Raw genomic sequence first — 24,141 nt, forward strand, 5'->3', positions numbered from 1 at the left:
CTTACAAATTTCTGGCCAGTATAGTGATAAAATTATGTAAAATATTTACACAAATGAACATGTGAAAAGATATATCCAAAAACTTATATAGGTGTATTTCTGTAATTCAGCTTAATTAAAGGCAGTTTCTTTGAGATTAATAAATATGAAATGCGCATAAACTGAAATAATTGAAATCACATAAATCTGTTTTATTTTATTATGATTTATTTTCTTGTTGTTATAAGGTTGTTGGTTGTGAAAAGGATCTTCTATTTAAAGCTTTCATTTAAAAAAATGCAACCTGTGACTATTTTTTTAGATAATTATTTGCTATTAATTTCAGGTTTCCTAAAAATGCAGAACGAAGAGCACCTCCTATACCTTAAACTTTGTATATGAAATGATTCTTTAATAAATTATGATAATATTGTGAATAAATCAGATTTATCACTTTTTAAAGGAAAAATTGGGAAGTACACCCAACAGGTTGCTAATGAAACCTAAGCAAATCCGTGAAATATGCAGAAACATCATTTTCTAAGGCTTTAATGTTATGCGCATGCATTTAGATTTCGAACTATTTCTTAATAATTTGCTGTACATAGTAAATTATGGATATCATCTTTATTACTTTAAAACAAAAATTCAACAATAGCGAAGCATTTCATTATAAATTTAACATATTTTTACTGGAAAATACATGCACGGAACAGCTTAGAAACACGTACATGTCACTAACGTAATGCAATGTTTTGAAGTCACAAACATGGATGCCGCTTGTTCGGCGGAGGTTTCAATCCCCGATAGTGGAGGAAACGGCGAATCCTCCCTCCTTGTGAGATACACAGAATTTTCACTATGTCTTTTCTTCTTCTTCACAGAAGACGAACGCACTATACCTTTATCATGGGTATCATACTCATTATTTTTCACAAATTCCAACACATCAGACATACTACTTTTAAGTTCATTATTTTTATGCTGTGTACTTGAAGAAATATTATTCTTTGCCTTAACAGCATTAAATATTTGACATGTGGAATTTAATTTGCAGCAACCATGCAACCAACTTTTAAATTAAATGTTAACTTTGTTTTTTTCTTGTATAGCAGTGCTGCAACTAAACTGTGTACTTTTCTCTCAAGTGAAGTGAACTGTTTTGTTGTAGTTAGTTCTTCCTCGTGCTTGTGCCGTTATACAGGCGTCTCGGTATCTCACAGCCGTAAATTCCAAAGAAGGGGAAAATGCTGTTATAGCTCATAGTAATGAGTAAGGAAAATCTGAGCACTAAAAAATACGTTTTTAATGATGTAAGTGCTATACATCAGACTAATTCTGACATTACTATTGAACTCCAATCTGCTAGAACAGAAGCTGAACATCTAGATAAACTTCATGTCAACAATACTATGATTAATAATAGTAATGGAAATGAAGATATATCAGATCTTTTGGAAGTAGTTTCAGATGGAAGTAAGAGAAAGAAACATAAGAAAAAACATAAAAAGAATAAATTAGATGAAAATGAAAGTTTGAAAAATTTTAACAGTCAACTTTTAAATGACGATAATGAATCAGAGTGTGCTTTGATGGTAAATCTTTGTATGAGGAAACAGAAACACACTAAAAGATTTTTTTCTTGTAATAAAGTTGAAGAAATTGAATGTAACAATTCTAATGAAGGGAATAAGGTATCTGATATTCAGAATGAAGGCTTGGATCAGTATTCATTGCAGTCATATACTGATAAAGGTATAAAAGAGAAACAGTTGTATTTTATGAATGCAGGAATTAAAAAATTTAATGAAACACATTCTGTAACTGATGAAAGTATTTCAAATATTGTTCCATTGGAAAGAAATAATTTAGAGTATCAAAATAAAAAAATAAAGTATGGAGACAAGAATGGTACCAGTGATTCTTTTACTGATTTGCATTTAGTCAGTGCCAACAATTCAAGTCATAAGAAAAGAAAAAAATGTAAAAAGCATAAACTTGAAAATTATGTGAATAATACTGCAGAAGTTATTCAGAAGAGTTCAGCTTTGTATGACTTATCTTCATTGGAGACAAATGAAAGTTATTCTAAGAGAAGTCAAATTAGTGCTATACATCAGACTAATTCTGACATTACTATTGAACTCCAATCTGCTAGAACAGAAGCTGAACATCTAGATAAACTTCATGTCAACAATACTATGATTAATAATAGTAATGGAAATAAAGATATATCAGATCTTTTGGAAGTAGTTTCAGATGGAAGTAAGAGAAAGAAACATAAGAAAAAACATAAAAAGAATAAATTAGATGAAAATGAAAGTTTGAAAAATTTTAACAGTCAACTTTTAAATGACGATAATGAATCAGAGTGTGCTTTGATGGTAAATCTTTGTATGAGGAAACAGAAACACACTAAAAGATTTTTTTCTTGTAATGAAGTTGAAGAAATTGAATGTAAGAATTCTAATGAAGGGAATAAGGTATCTGATATTCAGAATGAAGGCTTGGATCAGTATTCATTGCAGTCATATACTGATAAAGGTATAAAAGAGAAACAGTTGTATTTTATGAATGCAGGAATTAAAAAATTTAATGAAACACATTCTGTAACTGATGAAAGTATTTCAAATATTGTTCCATTGGAAAGAAATAATTTAGAGTATCAAAATAAAAAAATAAAGTATGGAGACAAGAATGGTACCAGTGATTCTTTTACTGATTTGCATTTAGTCAGTGCCAACAATTCAAGCCATAAGAAAAGAAAAAAATGTAAAAAGCATAAACTTGAAAATTATGTGAATAATACTGCAGAAGTTATTCAGAAGAGTTCAGCTTTGTATGACTTATCTTCATTGGAGACAAATGAAAGTTATTCTAAGAGAAGTCAAATTAGTGCTATACATCAGACTAATTCTGACATTACTATTGAACTCCAATCTGCTAGAACAGAAGCTGAACATCTAGATAAACTTCATGTCAACAATACTATGATTAATAATAGTAATGGAAATGAAGATGTATCAGATCTTTTGGAAGTAGTTTCAGATGGAAGTAAGAGAAAGAAACATAAGAAAAAACATAAAAAGAATAAATTAGATGAAAATGAAAGTTTGAAAAATTTTAACAGTCAACTTTTAAATGACGATAATGAATCAGAGTGTGCTTTGATGGTAAATCTTTGTATGAGGAAACTGAAACACACTAAAAGATTTTTTTCTTGTAATGAAGTTGAAGAAATTGAATGTAAGAATTCTAATGAAGGGAATAAGGTATCTGATATTCAGAATGAAGACTTGGATCAGTATTCATTGCAGTCATATACTGATAAAGGTATAAAAAAGAAACAGTTATATTTTATGAATGCAGGAATTAAAAAATTTAATGAAACACATTCTGTAACTGATGAAAGTATTTCAAATATTGTTCCATTGGAAAGAAATAATTTAGAGTATCAAAATAAAAAAATAAGGTATGGAGACAAGAATGGTACCAGTGATTCTTTTACTGATTTGCATTTAGTCAGTGCCAACAATTCAAACCATAAGAAAAGAAAAAAACGTAAAAAGCATAAACTTGAAAATTATGTGAATAATACTGCAGAAGTTATTCAGAAGAGTTCAGCTTTGTATGACTTATCTTCATTGGAGACAAATGAAAGTTATTCTAAGAGAAGTCAAATTAGTGTAAATAATTGTTCTGCAGATTCTTCTGAAACTTTAAATGAGTTATATATTTCTTCAGATTCTAATGCAGCAGAAAAGGATTCAGGGGAGAGCAGCAGATATGGTAGTGTAGGCCACGAAAAGAGGAATAATAGTGGAACATCTAATAATATTGCCTTGGATGATAACTTTCATTATGTAACTGAAACTGATATGCCAGAATTAACCAGAGCCAAAAGTTCAAAACATAAAAGGAAAACTGGTAAAAATGCAGTAAAAGAATTCAGTTCCATATATCAGCAAATTGATGTGACTTTAAGCAAAAACATTCATGTAGAGATGCAGTGTAAAGATAATGAAATGAATAGTAGTACATCTGAAGTATCAAATTTGTTGAAAAATAATGAATTTGATACCTCTGATAAAAGTGTATTGCTTTCATCTAACATAATGACAGTGAATAATAAGATACATAAATCAAAAAGAAAGCATTCTAAATTGAAAGTATCAGAAAGTACAAATATTAGTGATTCACATAATTTTGGAGCAGTTCCTGATGCAAATTCTAATGTAGAAGCTTCCAGTAATTTTGATGAATGTGAAATATATTCAAATAAATCATTTGATGATCTAACTGAGAATGCTTTGAATAAATCTATTTCAGTAGAAGAAAATATTCCATCAGATACTGAAAATTCCAGAATAGATTATTCAAGTAAAGAAAATTTCAGTTTTGATCCATATAGCAAACCAAAATCTTTTCTTTCAGTACCACTGGATACAAATGAAGATCCTCTTGATTTTGTACCTCCGCTTCTGCATGAAAGAGGAAGTGTATGCCGTTTGTCGGAAGAAAACATAAAATTGTTGGAATCTCAAGGTGTTAAAATAAAAAAAGGAAGGTGGTCTAATGAAGAAGTTTCTATCCTAAAAAGGAATTATAAGGAATTTATTGAGAAATTTGGAGTTGATGATCCATTTCTTTTATTTGGCATTGGCCAATACGAAAGAAATGATGAAGTTCAGAAATTTTTGAGAGCAAAGCATTTTTTCCTACGATTAGGAAAAGGCTTAAATGATAGGACTCTGAAATCTATTTATGAAAAAGCAAGAAACCATTTTAACCCAATGAAAAGAAGTGCTAGATATAATGAAGAAGAAGTTTCGAAGTTATCTCAGGTGCACAGTGTTACTGGTAACAAATGGGAGAAAATTGGTGTTGTTTTGAGGAGGGATGGGGCTAGCTGTCGGACGGCTTACAAATGGTATAAAAAGAAAGTAAACAAAGGTAAATGGACACAGGAAGAAGAAAGTAATTTAATTAAGGCAGTAGAAAAAGTTGCTGGTACCACTAATTTTTCATCAGATAAATTAAATCGTGTATCTTGGGAGAAAGTTGCTGAGCTTGTTCCAACAAGAAATAGTGGCCAGTGTGAAAAACACTTTAAAGAATATCTTGCATGGGCTTGTGATCTCTCATTGAGACAAAAATGGGATAGAATTTGCTCTGAAAAATTAATATACATATTAAAAATTGAAAATTATATAAAAGATGAGACTGAAATTAATTGGAGAAAAATACACAAGTCGTTTAGATACTGTGCTCCATCGTTTGCATTTGTTAGGAAAAAATGGTACAAGTTAAAGTCAACAATTCCAGATTTCAAAGAAAGGAACTTTCGTAGTATTGTTCGTATGTTATATAAGAAATATGATAAATGTAAACACTTTCTGAAATCAAAAAATGTATGATTACCTATGACAGGCAAGAGATGTATATTGATGCTACTAAGTAAGTAGAAACAGACTGCTGTTGTTATCGGAAGGAATATTGATATTTATCAAAAAAAAAAAATTAACAGTTTTCAAATTTGGAAGGATCAAAGTGTAAGCACTTACACAGTAATGTACATTCCCAGTGAACATGCAGTGAATTCCTATTAAGGTGAGGAATTGTAACTTATTTTTTTCTATATTGCTACATTCTAAACAAAATTAATGTTAAAATTAGGCATAAAAAGCGACTCTAGTTGGCATAGAATTTTCATACAATTCAATTTCAAGGCTGATTCTAGGTGTTTGCTTCCCCTTCTCAAGCAAAAAAAAAAAAAAAATTATGAAATGTTTGTAAAATTTTTTGCTGCTGAAGAAGAGGGACTTATGTCTGATTGTGCAGAAAAATCACTGGAGATTTTTTAAAAATTTTATGCCAAACTAAGCCCCTTTAAAAAACAAGTATTTTAGGTTGATCTTTACAATATGGTAACTGGTAGTTTGGCGACATTTTGGAGGCGATAAAGGTTACTACCTGGGACTTTGGTAATGATGTGAGCAGTACTCAGTTCCGATTACGCATTATTTTGTGTGGGGGAAATGAGAGATCATGGGATATGTCATGTGATATTAATGGACGAATTACAGTTCTTTAATCGGAAATTTTGTGCAATTCTGGGATGTTTTTTTAAGGAAAAATAAGTCGGCGTGTACATAGTTTATGTGTATGTGTTATTTTGAAAAATGCGTAAGGAGAATGGTATTGTGCAGTTTTTCCTAATTTTGCAGTGAATATTTGTCATGATTAAGCAGTTTTGTTTGATAAAATTTCTAGTATAAGTGTAATTCGGCTAGTAGATTGTTGGAAGAAGTGTTCAGGAGATAAAAAGAAAAGAAACATGTCTTTACTTCGTGAAGACAAAATGGCGGCGGGGGAAAAAAAATAGAGGGTTGCTGTAGGAGAGTTGGTCGCCAAAAAATCGCCAAGTTACCATAATGTAAAGATCAACCGTATTTTACATTCTATTTTTTCTTCCCCAAGATTAATAGTTTTAAATATCAATTTGAGTCGCCCAGCTGCTATAGTGGTTAGTGAAGCCGGGTTTTCTTCCGGAGAGGATCCGTTGGCGGCGAAGCATATTTACTCACCAATGGCTAATCGGCCATGAGTTTAGCGGTGTACAGTTACGTTACAAGATATTTAAAAAGGTTAACCGTAATAACTGAAAATCGTTAATAGCAATGAAAGGACTGGATATTATGTTCCCATAGATTGTCTAACTCCATATTCCCTCTGGCTTGCAGTATGCCATTTCCTGTTTGTAATGAAAAACAGCCTGTTAACGAATTTCCGCGAAATGCGTTGATCGTAATTGACTGGTCATTAGCTATTTTGGTGATACATACATGTCTTCTCCATTTAAAACAGAACCAGATCATATTTGCAGATCACAGCAAATAATGAGTCTTTCATGGCAAAGTTATCAATTTGTTGAAAAATAACTTAGTGAAATTCATATCTTTCTTTAAATATGCTTTAAGAATATAAAATTAGAAAATATTCCTGTTTTTAACAGTGCAGTTTCGTGGGAAATTGTCAAAACACAAGAAAAACAAAAAGGCACTTTTACTACTTGTACCTTCATTACGTAATTTCAAAATGCTTTCCAAAGTATGAGTGAAAATAAATTCTCATCACATAAATGAAATAAACAATGTTTTCATTGAAATATAAACTATTGCAACTGTTTGACTAGGTAAAAAATAAAGTTTGTATAGGAATAAATTATATTCTGCTCTTACTTATGCATGCATATATAAGTGTGTGCTTATGTGTGCATGTGTCATAAAATAAAAACTAACATATCCACTTTTATTAACAATCATGCTAACCTCAGAAACACTAAGGGCAGAATTTAACTTTTTTGCATGTAACTCTAACAAGCATACTATGATTCATTACTTTCCAACTGATGTTCTGTGACTGAATTCTGGTAGTTTGATTTAGGTCCTAATCTAAAAATAGACAGCTAATTGCGTGGGTGTTTTCACGGTGCTTCAATATGTTACAGGAATGCAAAGCCAAAAATCCCTTATAAAGTTCTCCTCAAAGGCACACCTTCTCTTACGCAGATATTTTTTGCATGCTTTGACATAATTAAAACACACCAAACCAAACAGATACATGCCACCAGCAGTTTTAAACTCAAAATATTCCTTAACTAACCCTCAAACCCTAACCTGATTTCGGTTATTGTTATTGGAGAACTATGCTGAGTGATCAATGAATAAGAAAAAAATTTCATTGAAAAAACATGTAGGAATAGTTTCGTATAAATTATCATGTAAGTGTGATATTGCATATATTTATTATATGATTACTTAATTTTTTGTTATTAATTATTTTTATTTTTTCTAATTACGTGCTCCGCCCTTAGGCACTCCACGGAAAGGGAGGGATGCCCTGTAGAGGTCTTTTTAAGGGAAACTGACTCGTATCCATGTTACACATGGGGAAATCACGAAAACGCGCATGCAGCCAGCCCGTTCACCAGGACTTGAACCCAGGATCGAACTACCAGTGTTCAGCAGCTTTTACCGCTCAGCCGCTGGTGGGCTCATTAATTATTATTAATAATATATTTAGGCACAGTATTTCTTTTAAATTCATCTTTTGATTTTAAATCTATTTTGAATTTTCAAATCATAATTTTATCAAATAAGTTACTGAAAATGTAGTTACAATCTCACTCTATCAAATCCGAAAGTTGAGTTCATGGATGGACAAACTATGGCCAGTGAACAGCTACCTGTTTAAAGCTTCTATATAGATATATATTATTCTATTCAGCAAATTATCAAAATATATTTAGGATTTTACTATGCAATACATAATGTATATTGTAAATATATATTCATTTTTGTTTTGGCTATACAATGTATACTGTATTTCTATAAATAAAACGTAAAGGAATATCACGTGATTTGCGCATAACATGAGTTCACATAGATATCTGTTATCTCACTTCATCGACTTATTTGCATCATGAACACAGATAAGTATAACAAGATTTAGATCTCCCACTGAAAATTCCCCAGAAAGCAAGAATTACTGATAATGTAACGAAATGAAAAAAGGTAATCCTTTTTTTTTTGAATGTGGAAATTTTAACTATTTTCAAGTGACCTGTTTAAATTTCCATTGAACATTAAACCTGTGCTTGATGTAACCATGAGGCTTGGGAATAGTATTCAATCTTGTTGATGTACCCACAGGGAATTACGAGATTTACTTAAGCCCTTAAAATCTGAATACTTGCATGTGGTGTATTACACAAAACAAAAGTAAGATGGCTTAGTGCAAGATGTGTTTTCGAGAAAGTTTGGCAACTGATTAATGAAATTGTGCCATTCTTCAATGAGAAACATTGTTCTGTAAAGTGTGAAATTTTAAAATATATAGCATCAGTTAATTTAGAAAGCAATCAAAAAATCAGAGTCATATTTGCAAATTTTCACAGGACTAGTAAGTGATTAGTCACAGGATTTAATTTATATTGATACAGCATGGTTTTCAACTTAGCATTTTCACATTTCTTTGTCATATGAACAATTTAAATGTCAAAATGCAATAGTTATGAAGATAGCCTTAAAAAAAACCTGCTTTTTGAGTCTGATTTTGAGTTTAAACACAGATTTCAATGCAATTCAAATGTAACTAGAAATTTTCAGCATGCCTTGCAATATAAACTATGAAGCTGTGAGACCACATTTGCAACTTGAAGTAATTTAGTTACAGTCTAACAATCACTTGAAGCAGTTGTTTCTCGGTGTTCCAAAATTACAGTTGTTCAAATCATTATATAACTACATATACATGGGAATAACAAAAAGTAGTAAAATTTATCACAGATCTGCACACGTTGGTTGACTCTTTTCTTTTGACGATATTCTTAGCATATGCTAAGAACATGATGCTGTTACAAAATGCTGGTTATCAAAATTAATCTCCAAAATAGATAACTTATTTATTTTGATAATTTCAAAATATTTTTCTATTCAACTACATAGAGATAGTCAAATGAAGAAAATTCCCAAAGCCTATCGAAACTATCCAACATTACAAAAAAAATCATAAAACAACAGTCTCCTATTCAACTTATATAAACAAAGTAATTGTTCAACTTTACACAATCCTAAACAAGTCTTTTAACTGAAGACTAACTTTATATCTCTGGTCAATGCAAAGTTTTGTAAATGCGTATATTACAAATATTTTCAATAACACATTAAAAACACTTAAAAATAAATAGCAATGTCTCCGTAAAATAATGAAACAAACATGAATGCCAAAGTGAAGACTAGATGTCATGCCATAGTCACTTGAAATAAATTGTATTGACACACATTTCACTTTGGAAAGAAGAAAGTCCATCTCTAAAAAGATGTTTGGAAACTTATAAGAAATGATCAGCAAATTTACCTTAAAATGGACGTAAATAAATGCTGTATACATTACTGCATTTTAGAATATCCAAAATGAGAATGAAATAAAGCAATATTTTCATTGATTTTTAAGAAATAGCATATGCTGTTGACAAATTCATATGTAAACTAGGATAATTCTAGTTCCAGGATATCGCTGAAATTATTTCTCCTTATAACAGATGTGGGAAAAAACCAGCACTTGCAGCATTCTAGACCTTTCATCAGGCTTGATGAAATTAAACACAGCAACATCATTTTCTTCTGAATGATGCATTCAGGTGTATGAGAAAGGCAGATGAAACACTTCTCAGAATGTTGTATCATAAATGAGTCGTAAATGTTTTGCTTATATTATGCCAAGCAGTAATAGCTTTAGGGGCCATGACAGTGTGATGGCCCAAGATACTGAGTACTGAAGATTCAAACTAGGGTCAAACTACCAGTATCCAGCACTGTATTGCTGAACTGCTTGTGAACTTGAACAAAAGTATAAATATCTTGTTAGTGAAACCTATAACGTAAGAAAAACGGCACACTTGATAAAATGTTCAAGATTAATGGTCGATTTTGTTATGAATCCCATGGTTCTGACATGTTTTAAATATACTCCTTCCACACGGATTGAAGCTGAATGATCATTGTCCTGCTTACTACAGATATAACCTTTCAATGTATAATCTGAAGGAAAGTTTAGGTTATTCGAATATGGCAAAGCATACCAGCTGTTGACCTGAAGAAGGATGCCTTTATGAACATTCTAAGGGAAACTGGCTTGTATTTGCATTACATATGAGGAAAACTAGAAAAATCAACCATGCAGCCAGCCCTTTAACCATGATATGAATACAGATCAAACTACCAGTATTCAATGGTCTTAACCACTAGTAGGAAAAATCTAAAAAAATACTTGCAATATCATGCAATCAGAAATTCACTAAATGTTGCACAGCAGGATTACTTTTTCAAGCGTCAAGGATGAGAATACTTAATTTTTGTTTTGTTTATATAGGTATTTGGTCATGGTATTATTCATTACATATATTCTCTGTTGTTCATACAGATACTAATATTTTAGTACATTTAAAAGTGTCTTTTTCATTAAGTGCTTTGCTTGTCAATATTCCTAAAATTGTGTTTCATATGTTAAGTACATATAATAGATTAATGGACTCATTACAGAATAATACATTTCAAATATCCATTTTATGCAAGCAATTTTCAAAGTTATTTTTTGAATTTACTTGCTGATAGCTTAAAATATTTTATTTTGAAACAACTGCCTTTTTCACAATAAACTGGACATTGCCAAGAATCTTCAATAATATTCAAATCCTTTAGAGTAGCATTGTAAATAAAACTATAAGAACATTATACATTTTGTTATCTTTCAAAAGTCAAACTTTGATTAATTACTCAAAGCAGTGGTTTACTAACTTTGATGACCAATAAAAAATCTTAAATTTTTTTTTTTTTTTTTTTTTTTTTTTTTAAATCTCATCTCGGAGAACTAATAATACTTTTTTTATTCATTATTACTTCTTTATTTCATTCTAATCATCTATCATATATAAACACCTAGCATCTTCTGAAAGGATTATATCTGCTAAGATATATTAAAAATATGTCAAATTTTTAAGCATGAAAAGTGATGTAATTCCTATTATTTTAGATAAAAATAAGAGTAATAAAAATAAAAACTTTAGTTAATTATTTAAACCTTATATTATTGCGGCCCACGTTAATCATGTTTTAGGACTCGGGTACCCTATGGTTCTGAGTGTTTAGTCTTTTAATTATTAAGAACACAGTCATACTACTCTAAACAGGCGTGTTACCAATTGTCAATAAGCCCCCCCCCCTCCGCCGCAATTTCACCTGCAGCCAGCGGCAAAACGGAGCACGCACAGAACATACGAGAACAGATTTGTTGTCTAAGCGTTTGAAGAATCATGTTGCTACCTACGACCACCGAATTCACCGGGTTACCAACTTTGAACTGTTATCGCCAATTTTGGCGATGTTTACATTTAACGAATCCTCTGCGGAAGTGCTTCCGTGAATCCTGATAGCTGTAGTGATGGGCCTGGGTTCGAATCCTGCAAAAGGCATGGTTGAAACTGTCCAACCCTTCTTAGCAGCCAACGGTGGCCATATTAGGTGCTTCTATAATGAAATGGTCACCACTTCCGGACCTTGTAGTGGGGCAAGCCTAATGGCTATTAAAAATGTATATATTCTAAATAAAGTAATTCTGAGTAAATTAAAAATGCTATTATGACCTGCTCTAAAGCTGCAAGTAACAAACCAATAACATATAATGGTGAATCTTTGGATTATGGTAACTTGGCAATTTTTTGGCGAAAATTTGGCAACCAACCCTGCTACAGCAACCTGTGCGGGTTTTTTTTTTTTGGGGGGGGGACGCCAATTTGTTTTTACGAGGTAAAGGCATTTTTTTTTACTCAACATTTTTTCCAACAATCTGCTAGCCGAATTACGCTTATGCTAGAACTTTTATGGAACAAAAGTACTTAATCATGACAAAGATTAGGTGCGAAATTGTTTCTGAGTGCTTATTAGCTAAAATCGGGATCGGAATTTTCCGGAAAGTCCATTTTCACCAGATTTCTTGCACCGCCATTCAAACTTATCTGTAATATCCTTCCTTTCACACAATCTCATTTCATTCACACATGTTGAACATTCATACTTATCTGCAATTAATCCTACACTCGTACACCATTCAAGCAACTCTTTTGGATGATCACATAAAATGCAATAAAAATTTAGAATTTACTTTAGAGAGGGCCATGGGATCCAAATATTAAGCAACATTGTTTCACACAAGATACAAGATGGAATGTATGGTTAATCTTTGAATTATGGTAACTTGGCGATTTTTTGGCGACCAACCCTGCTACAGCAACCTGCTAGTTTTTGTTTGGACGCCATTTTGTTTTCACAAAGTAAAGGCTTTTTTTTTTTAGTCAACATTTTTTTCCAACAATCTGCTAGCCGAATTACACTTATGCTAGAACTTTTGTGGAACAAAAGTGCTTAATCATGACCAAGATTACGTGTGAAATTGGGAGAAAGTTCAGAATCGCAAACTGCTTCCCACGTTGCACATACACGGTATCCATGTACACATCGACCTATTTTCACTTAAAAAAACATCCCAGAATTGCATAAAAATGGCATTGTGCACACTCTTGACTTTATCCATGTACACTGCTAAAGTCCTAGCTAGTAACCTTTATCGCCTTACCAAAATGTCGCCAAACTACCTGTTACCATATTCCAAAGATTAGCCGAATGTACTTCTCAGATTATTGCTAAAGTCCTAGTAGATCATAATTGTTCTTTATTTCATAAATTACGGTTTCATATTTTTAATTTTAGAATTTCTGCATGCCATCTTATGCAATTTAAACTGATGATCTATAATCTGGAAAAATCGATAATCCGAAATCGTCGAAGTCCCGACAAGTCCAGATTAACGACTTTTGACTGTATTTCACAGAAACCTTTGGTTGAGGCATCTTTCAGAGTTGCATATCGTATTGCCAAAAGTAAGAAACCACATACTATTGGAGAGACATTAATTAAGCCATGTGCACTGGAAATGGTTGAATTAGTTTGTAAACCGGAACAGAGGAAAAAACTTGAGGCTGTTGTATTCCATTGTCCAAGGATGTGATACATACAGGAATAGTTGAAAATTTCTTGCAATATCTTGAAACAGATCGTCAATGAATTGAAAGCATCGCCTTTTCCCTTTAGTATGCAACTGGATGAAACTACTGACATCTCGAATTGTAGTCAACTTTCTGTTTTTGTTCGTTATGCGTCTGCTGATACTATCACAGAAGAATTCTTATTTTGTGAGCCTCTTTTGCAAACTACAAAGGCAGTTGATGTTTTAGTGATTTTAAATGTTTTCTTTTCCAAACACGACTTCTGGAAACAAAAACTTCATTCACTTTGTACGGATGGAGCACCTGCGATGCTGGGCAATAAATTTGGTTTTGCCCATTTGGTAAAAAAAGAGGCTCCTAATGTTATTGTTACACATTGTTTTTTACATAGACATGCACTGGATACAAAAACTCTTCCAACCAGCTTAAAAGAAGTATTGTCAATAGTTATTAAAACTGTGAATTTTATTAGAAGTAGAGCTCTTAATCATCGTCTTTTTAAAACACTGTGTCAAGAAATGAACGCAGAACATGAGGTACTTCTGTATCACACGGAATTGCGCTGGCTGTCACGAGGGCAGGTTTTGAAACGAATTTTCATGTTGAAAACAGAAGTACCACTTTCTTTTAGAAGAAAACGATAACTCACTCTTCGAATATTTCAAGAAAAAAGATTTTATATGTAAATTGGCTTACCTGGCACACATTTTTAACCACATGAGCGATATATGTCTTTCAATTCAAGGGCCTGATACAATAATTATGGATGCCACTGAACTACAGGCATTTTTATTGAAAATGTCACTTTGGAAAATTAGAATTCAAAATGGGATATATGCAAACTTTCAAATGTTGGACGAAGTGCTTTATGAAAATGGATCTCGGAAAGATAATTTGTTTTTGAATAACTTGAAAAATGAAATCTGTGGACACCTAGAAGTACTTCAAGTTTCATTTGAAAAATATTTCAATTCGGATGGAATAAATATAAAAGATGAGTTGTGGATTTGTACTTTCCTTTGTGATATTGACTGTATCGATGACATGAACCTTGCCAAAGATGAGCTAATTGATTTGAAAACAAAGTCCTAGTTAAATATGGATTTCGATTCAAAAACCTCTTGGAGAGTTTTGGTCTTCTTTAAGAGAAGCCTACCCATTGCTTGTAAAACGAGCTATGGCAGCCATTATTCCATTTGTTACAGTATATCTTTGCGAAGCGTGATTTTCCACACTAGTCACAATAAAAACGAAACATCGAAATAGAGTGAATGTTGAACATGATGATATGCGCGTTGCTTTGTCAAAAACCATCCCTCAATTCAATCTGTTAATCAAGGAAAAGCAGCAACAGCCTTCACATTAAAAATTTTAATTTCTTCAAATTTTTTATACTATTGAAATAAAAATATTAAAATAATAAAACAGAATATATTTTGTAATAAATGATGTTTAAGCAATTTTTTTTTCACAGAGGGGTTCGTGACATATTTAAAATTTTTAAAGTGGTTCATTGTGCCAAAAAGGTTAAGAAACACTCATCTACGCCAATCAGAAATTCTAAATTTGGTACAACTCTGATAAATGCCCTAATTTCACCAAATGTGACGATATGTGTTTTGCGCTGGTTTTTGGCGCGATTGCGTGTTGTCTGGCAACCATGTCAACGTTGAAAAGTCTTTTGGTGGAGTAGTTTCTTAATTGCTAGTTGGCTCGTGTCGCATGTGTTTTTGAAATGGCCTGTGTTGCGATGAAAGGCAGACGTGGTGGGAAGGTTTCAGCTGCATATTTTAGATTATGTGCAGAGTAAATTTAGTATGAAAAGGTACGATGTTGGAGTTGTTAACGAGTCTTTTGTTCACGGATGTATTTATGGAGATCGTAGTGTATTTTTAGAATTTCTGTGGGAGTCGGGACTTTTAAAACGGAGTTTGACATGTCCGAAATGCATGGCTGATATGGGAACTCGGACGAAAAATGGTGTTTCTGATAGACTTGTGTGGGTTTGCAGTAAAATTGTTGCTAATAAAGTATGTGGGTGTCAGCGGAGTTTAAGGTTTGGATCTTGGTTTTCGTGTAGCAAGTTAACGTTGGAGGAAGTTTTTATTGTTACTTTCGAAATTTTGAATCGTAGGAAAGCATGTGATATAGCAAAATCGTGGAAGTTTTCTTCACAGACGTTGTGTGACTGGCGAAATTTTATTAACGAATGTATTTTGGACTTTGCATGCTCTGTATCTGAGAAGATAGGGAGGAAAGATATTTCTGCTTTTAAAAGAAGCTTTCATTATGGTAAGTGCATTTTATTTTATTGTTTTTATTTTGTAGAATGTTATATTCATTGTTTTTGGTATGAATTTCCGTTTTTATTGTTGTTTTTTGAATTGTCTGAAATTTATTTTAGTTTATATTCTTGATTTGTTTTTAGTGTAGATTATGCAATTTGTAGATGTTTTTTAAAGTTGAAACAGAACTCTGTGTACATGGTATTCTTTGAAATTTATTGTTGTTATGTTAATTTATTAAAGCGAGGTGTGCTGCGTAGTTCGTAGATTCGTTTGTTGCCTACGGTGTGCCTACAGTTCGTTGCCTACATTCTTAAAATATGTCTTACGCTAATTTTTAATTCTGAAATCAGAGAATTTTTTGACGATTTTTTTTAAAACATCATAACTTTGATAAATTTCATTTCATTCAATGGTAATTTTCATTAAAATAATGCCAGATTAAATTGTATAAATTATATTAAAAAAATAACATTAAAATAAAACATTTTTATTTTTCACTGTCATATTATAAAGTTTCATTTTGGTAACTTATACAATAGTATTTTGATTCTGAAAAATAAACAAGGTATAATGCTAGAAAGCATAATTTACGAAACAGCTCTTAGCAAAAGCAAAATTAACTGTAATTAATTAAAAATATCTTGTTTTTAATTTTTTCATAGTAAGCGTTTTTCCCATGTAATTGTCTCAGAATATGCATCGGTTTACTCTGTAAAATTTATTTTAGAGTTTTTTTCCTCTTTTTTTTTTTTTTTTTTCTCCAAAATATGTAGTATTTTTGACATTGCAGCTTGGAAAATTTAGAAAGATTTGAAGGCAAGGTTTATAGACCCACGATTCCAGGAGATTCGAGAAATATGTGACAAAATGAAAAATGTCTCCATGGTATCAAAGTGTAATGGATGTATTTTACAGAAAGTTTGCGATGAATTTCTTACTTTTTGGAGAACGTCTGGAAAAACAATGAAGACTTAATATTTGAATGCTTTACTCCTGATACTAGAATCTTTTTCTTAACATGTTTAATGGATTTAAACATGTTTAATGCATCTTTTTCTTAACGTGTTTATCTTCCCTTTATTTTCTCTACTTTTCACTAGACACAAGCATGGAAAATATCAAAAATGCTTCTAATCTTATCATTTGGGCAGGCATTATAAATAGGGATTTTTTTATTAATAAAGAAATTGAAAACTTATAATTTAAAAGATCCATCTAATATGTCTTAATGCATCATACACAAAGCTGGCACTAGGCATTTTCCCATCTGATGCAATCTCTGTGGATCCTACGTTTGACTGCATAGTGCCTTTCTAAATTCTGCTTCCAATGCCTGTTTAAATTTTAAAAGTTTTGCCATTTCTACATTTTGTTGTTTGGTGTGTTACTAAATTCTAAAATCTGCCACACCAGCTCTGTAACTAGCCTTTACCATATATATTTCATATTTCTTCTGAATTCCATATTACTAAAGAAATTAAATTAGTCACTTTTTCTATACGTTCTAAATGCATTTAGTGCTTTTTAGAAAAACAGAAATTCTTAATTAAATCCAAAAATTCTAAAATGGAAAGGAAACATGCTGAAGAAAGAAACTGAATACATAAAGAAAGCTATTCTTCAAAGATATGTGCAGTTATTATTATGTAAATTACCCAACTGTTTACAATTTCAGCCTTTACTATAATTTCCCATTTCTGTTTTCTCATATGATAGGGTTACTGAGCCAGATTAAATTGTATAATCTTTGAGCACTAGTCCACATTATTAGTTTGAATTTGACTGTTCTTGTTTAATTATGTCACCATGAGCTGTAATTGATTTTGTTAGCATCAGAACATGCCTTTATATTCTAAGTTCTTTTTTAAATAAGAGGCTTATTTAAACCTTTGTCTGATATTGTAGTTACTTTCAGACATAGTAATAATATGCTTCACGTCAAGGGGGGGTTGGACTATATAACTTTTACCTCATAGGTACATTGTGGAGAGGTTGACAAGTTAAGAGATAAAGCACGCAGAAACTAGCGAGAGCATTGGTTTGCATATTGAGACAAATCTCAAATTGTTAGAAAAGGTGCTTAAAAAGAAGGAAATCGATATAAACTAGCCTGTCCCATAGGTGGCCGCATCTATGCCAACCAGTAATTAGAAAGAAAATTTTCTTTTTTATGTGTGAGTTCTGTTCATCAAGGATATTCAGCGTCGTCTTTCATGTAATGTTGCAAGTGCACCTTACCCCTTCAAATTTTGTGTAAGGCCTTACAGCTAATTTGAATTTCTGGTTAAAATTTCTAAAAGTTAATGCGAGTAGCAGAAAGATGATCTTGATCCTGAGTGTCAAGCAGAACATCAGCATGGAATTATGTACAGAAGGTTTCATAAGGTCCCAATCATTATGTTTTGGCTACATGGGACTGGACATCAAAAGGGGCAATTCTCAGAACTCGCACATTTCCAGGAAACCCAAATAGCTAGGTTACCATTTTCACTTACTGCAAGGACTTGAACGTCAAACAGTAATTGATTATCGCTTACATTAGGATAACGTGATCCTTCAGAAGCAGAACTTTCATCTGATTAGTTGACTCTACCTGGGGCAGAGCTCCAGCCGAGACATTTTCGATGAGGTTTGAAAAAATCCCGCGTAGCCGCAACATTATTTCCATAGCTAGGCGGGACTTAGCTATGGAAACAATGTTGCGGCTATGCGGGATTTCTTTTTTCTAGGAATCCTCCCATTTAATCCAATGCTACCAGAATCTCGTTTTTTTAGAAAAGTTCCGTCTAGCAGGGACTGTTGATAGAAGTGTTAACATCAGTGACATCTGATGAAAAAGAAGACATGCTTAGTATTATCAAAGTTATGCAAGTGGCACCATCTGCTAGGGCTAGATAAAAGCCTCTCAGTCACTGAAGAATTTTTAGTGAGAAGTGAGGTGACTTCTATACACCGATCATCATCATTTCAAAAAATTACATTGGGTATTCTAAAATTTTCACAAAATCAATTGCATACTGGAGTTTTCGCTAGAACATAATTTATTAGTCTCTAAAATTTAGAAGAGGAATTTTGAGAGTCATAAATCATGAATGAGCTTGAAATTTTTGTTAAGTCTCTTTGGTGCATTCACAAAAGGAGTTGTCAAAAAACTGATATTCTAGGAGCAGGAGTGCCAAGGTAATCAAATTTCTGCTTATGAAGGTGCAGTTCGGCTTTCAGCTGAAACTTTTCAGTAGATCCGGAGCATTATAATATTCTTACGAATTTTGTAGTTAGATAGGTAATTTCACTAGAGTTATAATTAAAATTATTGTATTTCTGCTTGAAATGCAATGTAAGACATATTTTAAGAGTAAGCTATGTTGGAAAAGCAAGAATACAGGGACACCTGCATTTCACGTTGAGTAAATGGATATCTCGGTAATATCATTGACTACTATGCTAGTTGTAACTGTAATTCCATCCTCTTATTGCTTTCCCATAATTTCGAGAAACAGAAGGTACGAAAAATATCTTGTGATTGGTTAAAACTGTAAAAGACTGGAGAAAGAGCATCCAAGTTCAGTTACTTAGTTACTGTTGTTACGAGCTGTTTAGTTCCGCATGAATTGTAAAAGACTGGAGAGAGAGCATCCGAATTCAGTTACTTAGTTATTCTTGTTTTGAGTTGTTTAGTTCCGCATGAATTGTAAAAGACTGGAGAGAGAGCATCTACGTTCAGTTGCTTAGTTACTGTTGTTACAAGCTGTTTAGTTCCGTGTAATCTTTAGCTTTCTCTTTAGATGCACTTTGCATTTTATTGCATTGAATATTTTTAGTAGTTCAAAGTATAACTACTGATTATACTGTGTGATATTATGAACAGTTGTACAAATATCTCTGAGGAAAAATCCAGAGGCCTGACATATTTCTTTTGATAAAAAAAAATATTTTTTTTTAATCCATTATGGGACTTGTGCATTCAGTCAGTAAAAATATATTTACAGGTGCCCCTTGGCGAGTTTTGGCAGTACAAGGACACCAAGTTTGTGCAATTCTTTGACTTGTTATTTTGCTTTGTGTAGCAGTGATTTTTGCACCAAAAATGGGTGCTACACAAATCCAAAATGACAAGTCAAAGAATTGCACAAAACTCTGCATCTATATACACATCGACCTATTTTCACTTAAAAAAAATCAGAGAATTGCACAAACTAGGCAATGTGCACTGCCTTGACTTTGTCCATGTACACATCGATCTATATTCACTTAAAAAGTCAAAGGAGTAGCCAACAAAAAATAATCTCAGTAAACTATATTTTAAATCAAATAATGAAATAACATAAAAAAGGAAATTCATCTTAGCACTACGCAAAGCAAATATCCTTTTATTTACGAATTTATGTGTGTTCTGTCAAACAAAATTCCTTAACAGCATCCAAAAACTTCCTAAAATTATATGAATTAGAATCTATATACTGTCTTCGCCACATAAATTCACAAAAATATCCTCCGTAGTGCTGGTATCGTCCGATTGTTCGACCATACACATTTCCTTCCTACAAATGGGGCGCTTAATAATGGCTACTAAGTAAACCTTCATTTACACACCAGTCAATTAATATTTTTTTTCCCTTTCGTTCCAAATCGCAAAGAAACTTCAAATTAATCTTGCCACATTCAACCATTTTACCATGTAAATCACACAATAACAACAACGTACTTCTTACCAAAAATCCAACACATACCTTCCAAATCTTTTCCCACAGTGCTTTATGAACTACCACACAAAGCAAGCCAACTTTCAGCAAAGAATAGTAAGATAAGTATTAATTTCCTAATGATGTACAATAAACAATAGCCGAATACAGAGTTTACATCATTAATAATTTGCAGATGGCAAAATCGCATTCCACAAAGTTAATTTTTTATGTAAAGTATGTGTGCATATACATGATAAATAAAATAATACATATACGTGAAATCGTGTTTCACAAACCCACATTCAATATGGGTATACTACTTGACAGATGCCATTTGAGTTTAACATTCTTATAGATATTTAATGTCCTTATCAGAAGATAACTGTCTTTCTAATTCTTAGCAAAGCAGATAGCATTGCCTGTGATACTTTTTTCATGTTATATGACTACATAATTTTCACCATTTTCCAGCAGCTGACTATCCTTCTGTTGATGCAAGTATAAACTTGAATGTTGAAGAAAGAAGCAATGAACTTGGGAATCCCTTTTTTTTTTTTTTTTTTTTTTTTCAGACTATAATTAGTTTTATTCTATTACTCCTCCATTCATTTATTTTCTTATTGAATTTTCATTTTTTAATAGTGCATTAATTAACCGATTGTACATTATTGTATTATTGATTTTGGTTATCTTAAACTAAATTGTTTTTTATAACTTATTGTTCTGAATTGAATTTATAAAAATATTGATATGTACAAAATTAAAGTAAATATATATATAAACGGTACTAATTCCAAAATCTGGAGTCCTCAGGACTTCGGCAATTCCAAATTCGGATATTAGATCAATTCCGAATTCGGATAATCAGTTTAAATCTAGTAAGATGGCATGTTGAAATTTAATCTCTTGTTTAGTTACATTGTTGAAGTCCTGTAACTGCTGTCTTGAGAATTCCGACTAACTTGTCAATCGAAATTTTCTCATTTTCAGTAACTTCTCTGTCTTTCTTCACTATCAGTATTTTCTGGATCTAGAACCATACTACAGATTTTGCCATTCATTTATTTATTGATGATTGAGAAGCATTGTCATCACAATGAAAAACTTCTTTTATATCATCTTCATTTATTACCGCTTCTCTACATTTCTTTATAAAATCCATTAATTGGAAAATTTCACCTTTGTTTTGCGATAGCTGAAAATATTTAAAATTAGTGGCTATCATCATCAAATTTAGCTATCCTTCACTATACATATTTAGCTTTGTGTCATGAGCTTGGCGACTGATGTTCTGTTAAATTTTATCTTGCTTCTATCACACACCAAGGTAACTAATCCTGAATTGTATTAGTTTAGTTATTTATTATACTTATGTCTATTTCTTGCACATGCTTAAGACTTATCAGAGTTCTGAATAAATAAATTCGCACATATATTTAAGCCTTATTGAGGGCAGGCACTAGATATCTTACTGCCTGATGTAGTCTCTGTGGGTCCTAAATTCTGAGACTCGATGCGACCATACGAGCCCTGGTTCTGGCTTTATGTGAATAACAGATCAGTTATTCTTAATTCAAATAGTCCAATAATATAGTTTGGGTATCATCAACAAAATCTATTTTTAGCATATGAAAAGAAATTTGTAGTTAATTTTTCATCGTCAGCATTTTTTAGCGCATTTAATTTAAATCTGTAATCATCGCCAAGCGTCATGTCAACATAAAAGTTTACCATATTCCTTTATTATTAAATTACTAACATAAAAAATTGTTTAGGCATCGCGACATGAGTCGTTACTCAAGTTATCATGTTTTGATAAACATGCGGTGATGAAAGGAAAGTATAATGAAAAATGATTCGCCAGGTTGGTGTCAGATCAATGATGTATCTATGTGGAATTTTTCGGTTTGAGATGTGTGGCAAGCAGATATGCAGCAATAGAGCCAAATTACTGATCGTACAAATTTATGCTAAAATGATTGTTTCTTCAATAACAAGGTATTTTAGTGCCAGAGTGAAATTAAGAATCGGAACTCTCCAGATGTTTTATTATGTGCGGAGGGGAGACTCAAATGCGCATGCGTAAAGCCTACTAGAAAAACATTCTTGGTGGTTTTGAGGTCTGGATTTCAGACTTTGTACCGTATGTATATATATATATCTTAAATAAATAATTTTTAAAAATATTATTTAAATCAACGTATTCTGAAAAGTAATAATTTCGGTTTAATCATTTGTCTTTATGCTGTATTACATACTTAAATATTAAATTAATTTTTGCAATACATTGTATATATTATAAGCTGCCTATTAAAACATAATTTTTCATTTTCATACTTTTAAGTTAAATATTTTACTCATGTAACTATAATTATTAAAGATATGTTTAAAAAATTAAGGGCTAATGTAATGTGTATCAAAAGCAGATGTTCAAACACATAAAACTATTTCATAGAAATACTGTAAATTTTTAATAAACCAAGAACTGAAAGGGGGGGAAAACTATATATGTGTCACAATCTTTTGGACAATCCTAGAAAACTATATTATATATGTGTTACAATCTATTAAACAATCCTAGAAACCAGTTTTCCTGCACAGCAATTTTTCACAATATTCTGGCAGTTCTGCTGTTTTCCTTATCCTGTCTGCTTTATAAGTTGTGTAAATATTGCACTTAACTCTTTCCAGCCACTTGTTAGTTTGCTTAGCAGAGAATACATGCATGTTAAATATATTCAAGGCTTAATTTCTAAAATCAGAATTGCCTGAGCCCTATGGAAGGCAATAGGAAGGAGGAAAATAACTAAAAAATAAAATTGACTAATAATTAAAACAATTAAATAATTGAATTAAAATTAAATAAAATATAAACATGTAAATAAAAATTTAATAAATTATTAAATTCATGATAAATAGTTAAATAAAATATCGGGCCTCGTCTTATTTGGAGCATTCAGAAAACTAAGCAATGGCTTAGTCAGCCTCCAGCTGAATTCAAGTCATGAATATATGGTATAATGTACTATTTTAAGAGATTGAGTGAAACAAAAACCATTCATTTTTCAGTGCATGAATGGAAAGAAGTAAATCGATTAAAGTGTTACTACTGAGAATAGAATGATTACTAGAAACAATATGAGCATACAGAAACAATTTTAACGGAGAAGTGTAGCTTTGAAAACAAAGAGAGAAGAGTCTAGCTGTCAAGCAGAATGCAGCTGAGCAAAAAATATTCCCTCAAATCCAATTCGGTAACAATATGAGAACAAACATAAGGTCTGCACATGTGAAAGTCTTGGTCCCTTTATTTGGTTACATAATTGAAGTCTGCAGGAGCTCTGGATGTGCACGACCAAAGTAACTACTTTTAGTACTTTCAGAACCAAACCTTTTTCCTGCTCCTTAAATTCATTGGTGAATTAGCCTTTGAAAAGTAGATTGGGGGGGGGGGGGTTCTTTTCTTAAAAGTCTTAACACCTCTGTCAAAGTGTTTATTCTCCAGAAGAAGTATGTGGAAGCAGAAAAAAGTATGCATTTGGGAAGTTATAATCACATACTTATT

At 31.9% G+C, this 24,141-nt stretch overlaps 1 protein-coding gene across 5 annotated transcripts; it reads left to right on the forward strand.

Annotated features, from left to right (window-relative positions):
* Positions 1–1,160: 1,160 nt before the first annotated feature.
* LOC146993724 (uncharacterized) lies at positions 1,161–22,910 on the forward strand. 5 transcript variants are annotated; one of them, XM_085806768.1, is made up of 3 exons: positions 1,161–5,589; positions 7,856–15,895; positions 21,048–22,910. In XM_085806768.1, exon 1 carries the CDS (start codon positions 1,248–1,250, stop codon positions 5,394–5,396), a length of 4,149 nt encoding a protein of 1,382 aa, XP_085662894.1. In that variant the 5' UTR covers positions 1,161–1,247; the 3' UTR covers positions 5,397–5,589; positions 7,856–15,895; positions 21,048–22,910. The 5 variants fall into 5 exon arrangements, with proteins under 5 accessions (XP_085662894.1, XP_085662892.1, XP_085662893.1 ...); XM_085806766.1 differs by having other exon boundaries at positions 1,161–15,895; XM_085806767.1 differs by having other exon boundaries at positions 1,161–15,895; positions 21,051–22,910.
* The last annotated feature ends 1,231 nt before the right edge of the window (positions 22,911–24,141 follow it).

Source organism: Stegodyphus dumicola, chromosome 12 (genome assembly GCF_044657685.1).
Source record: "Stegodyphus dumicola isolate Sdum_Otavi_A_Nest chromosome 12, ASM4465768v1".
Taxonomy (NCBI): domain Eukaryota; kingdom Metazoa; phylum Arthropoda; class Arachnida; order Araneae; family Eresidae; genus Stegodyphus; species Stegodyphus dumicola.

Excerpts from the sequence above, each read along its gene's own strand:
- LOC146993724 (XM_085806766.1), top strand. The coding sequence starts at position 1,248 with ATGAGTAAGGAAAATCTGAGCACTAAAAAATACGTTTTTAATGATGTA.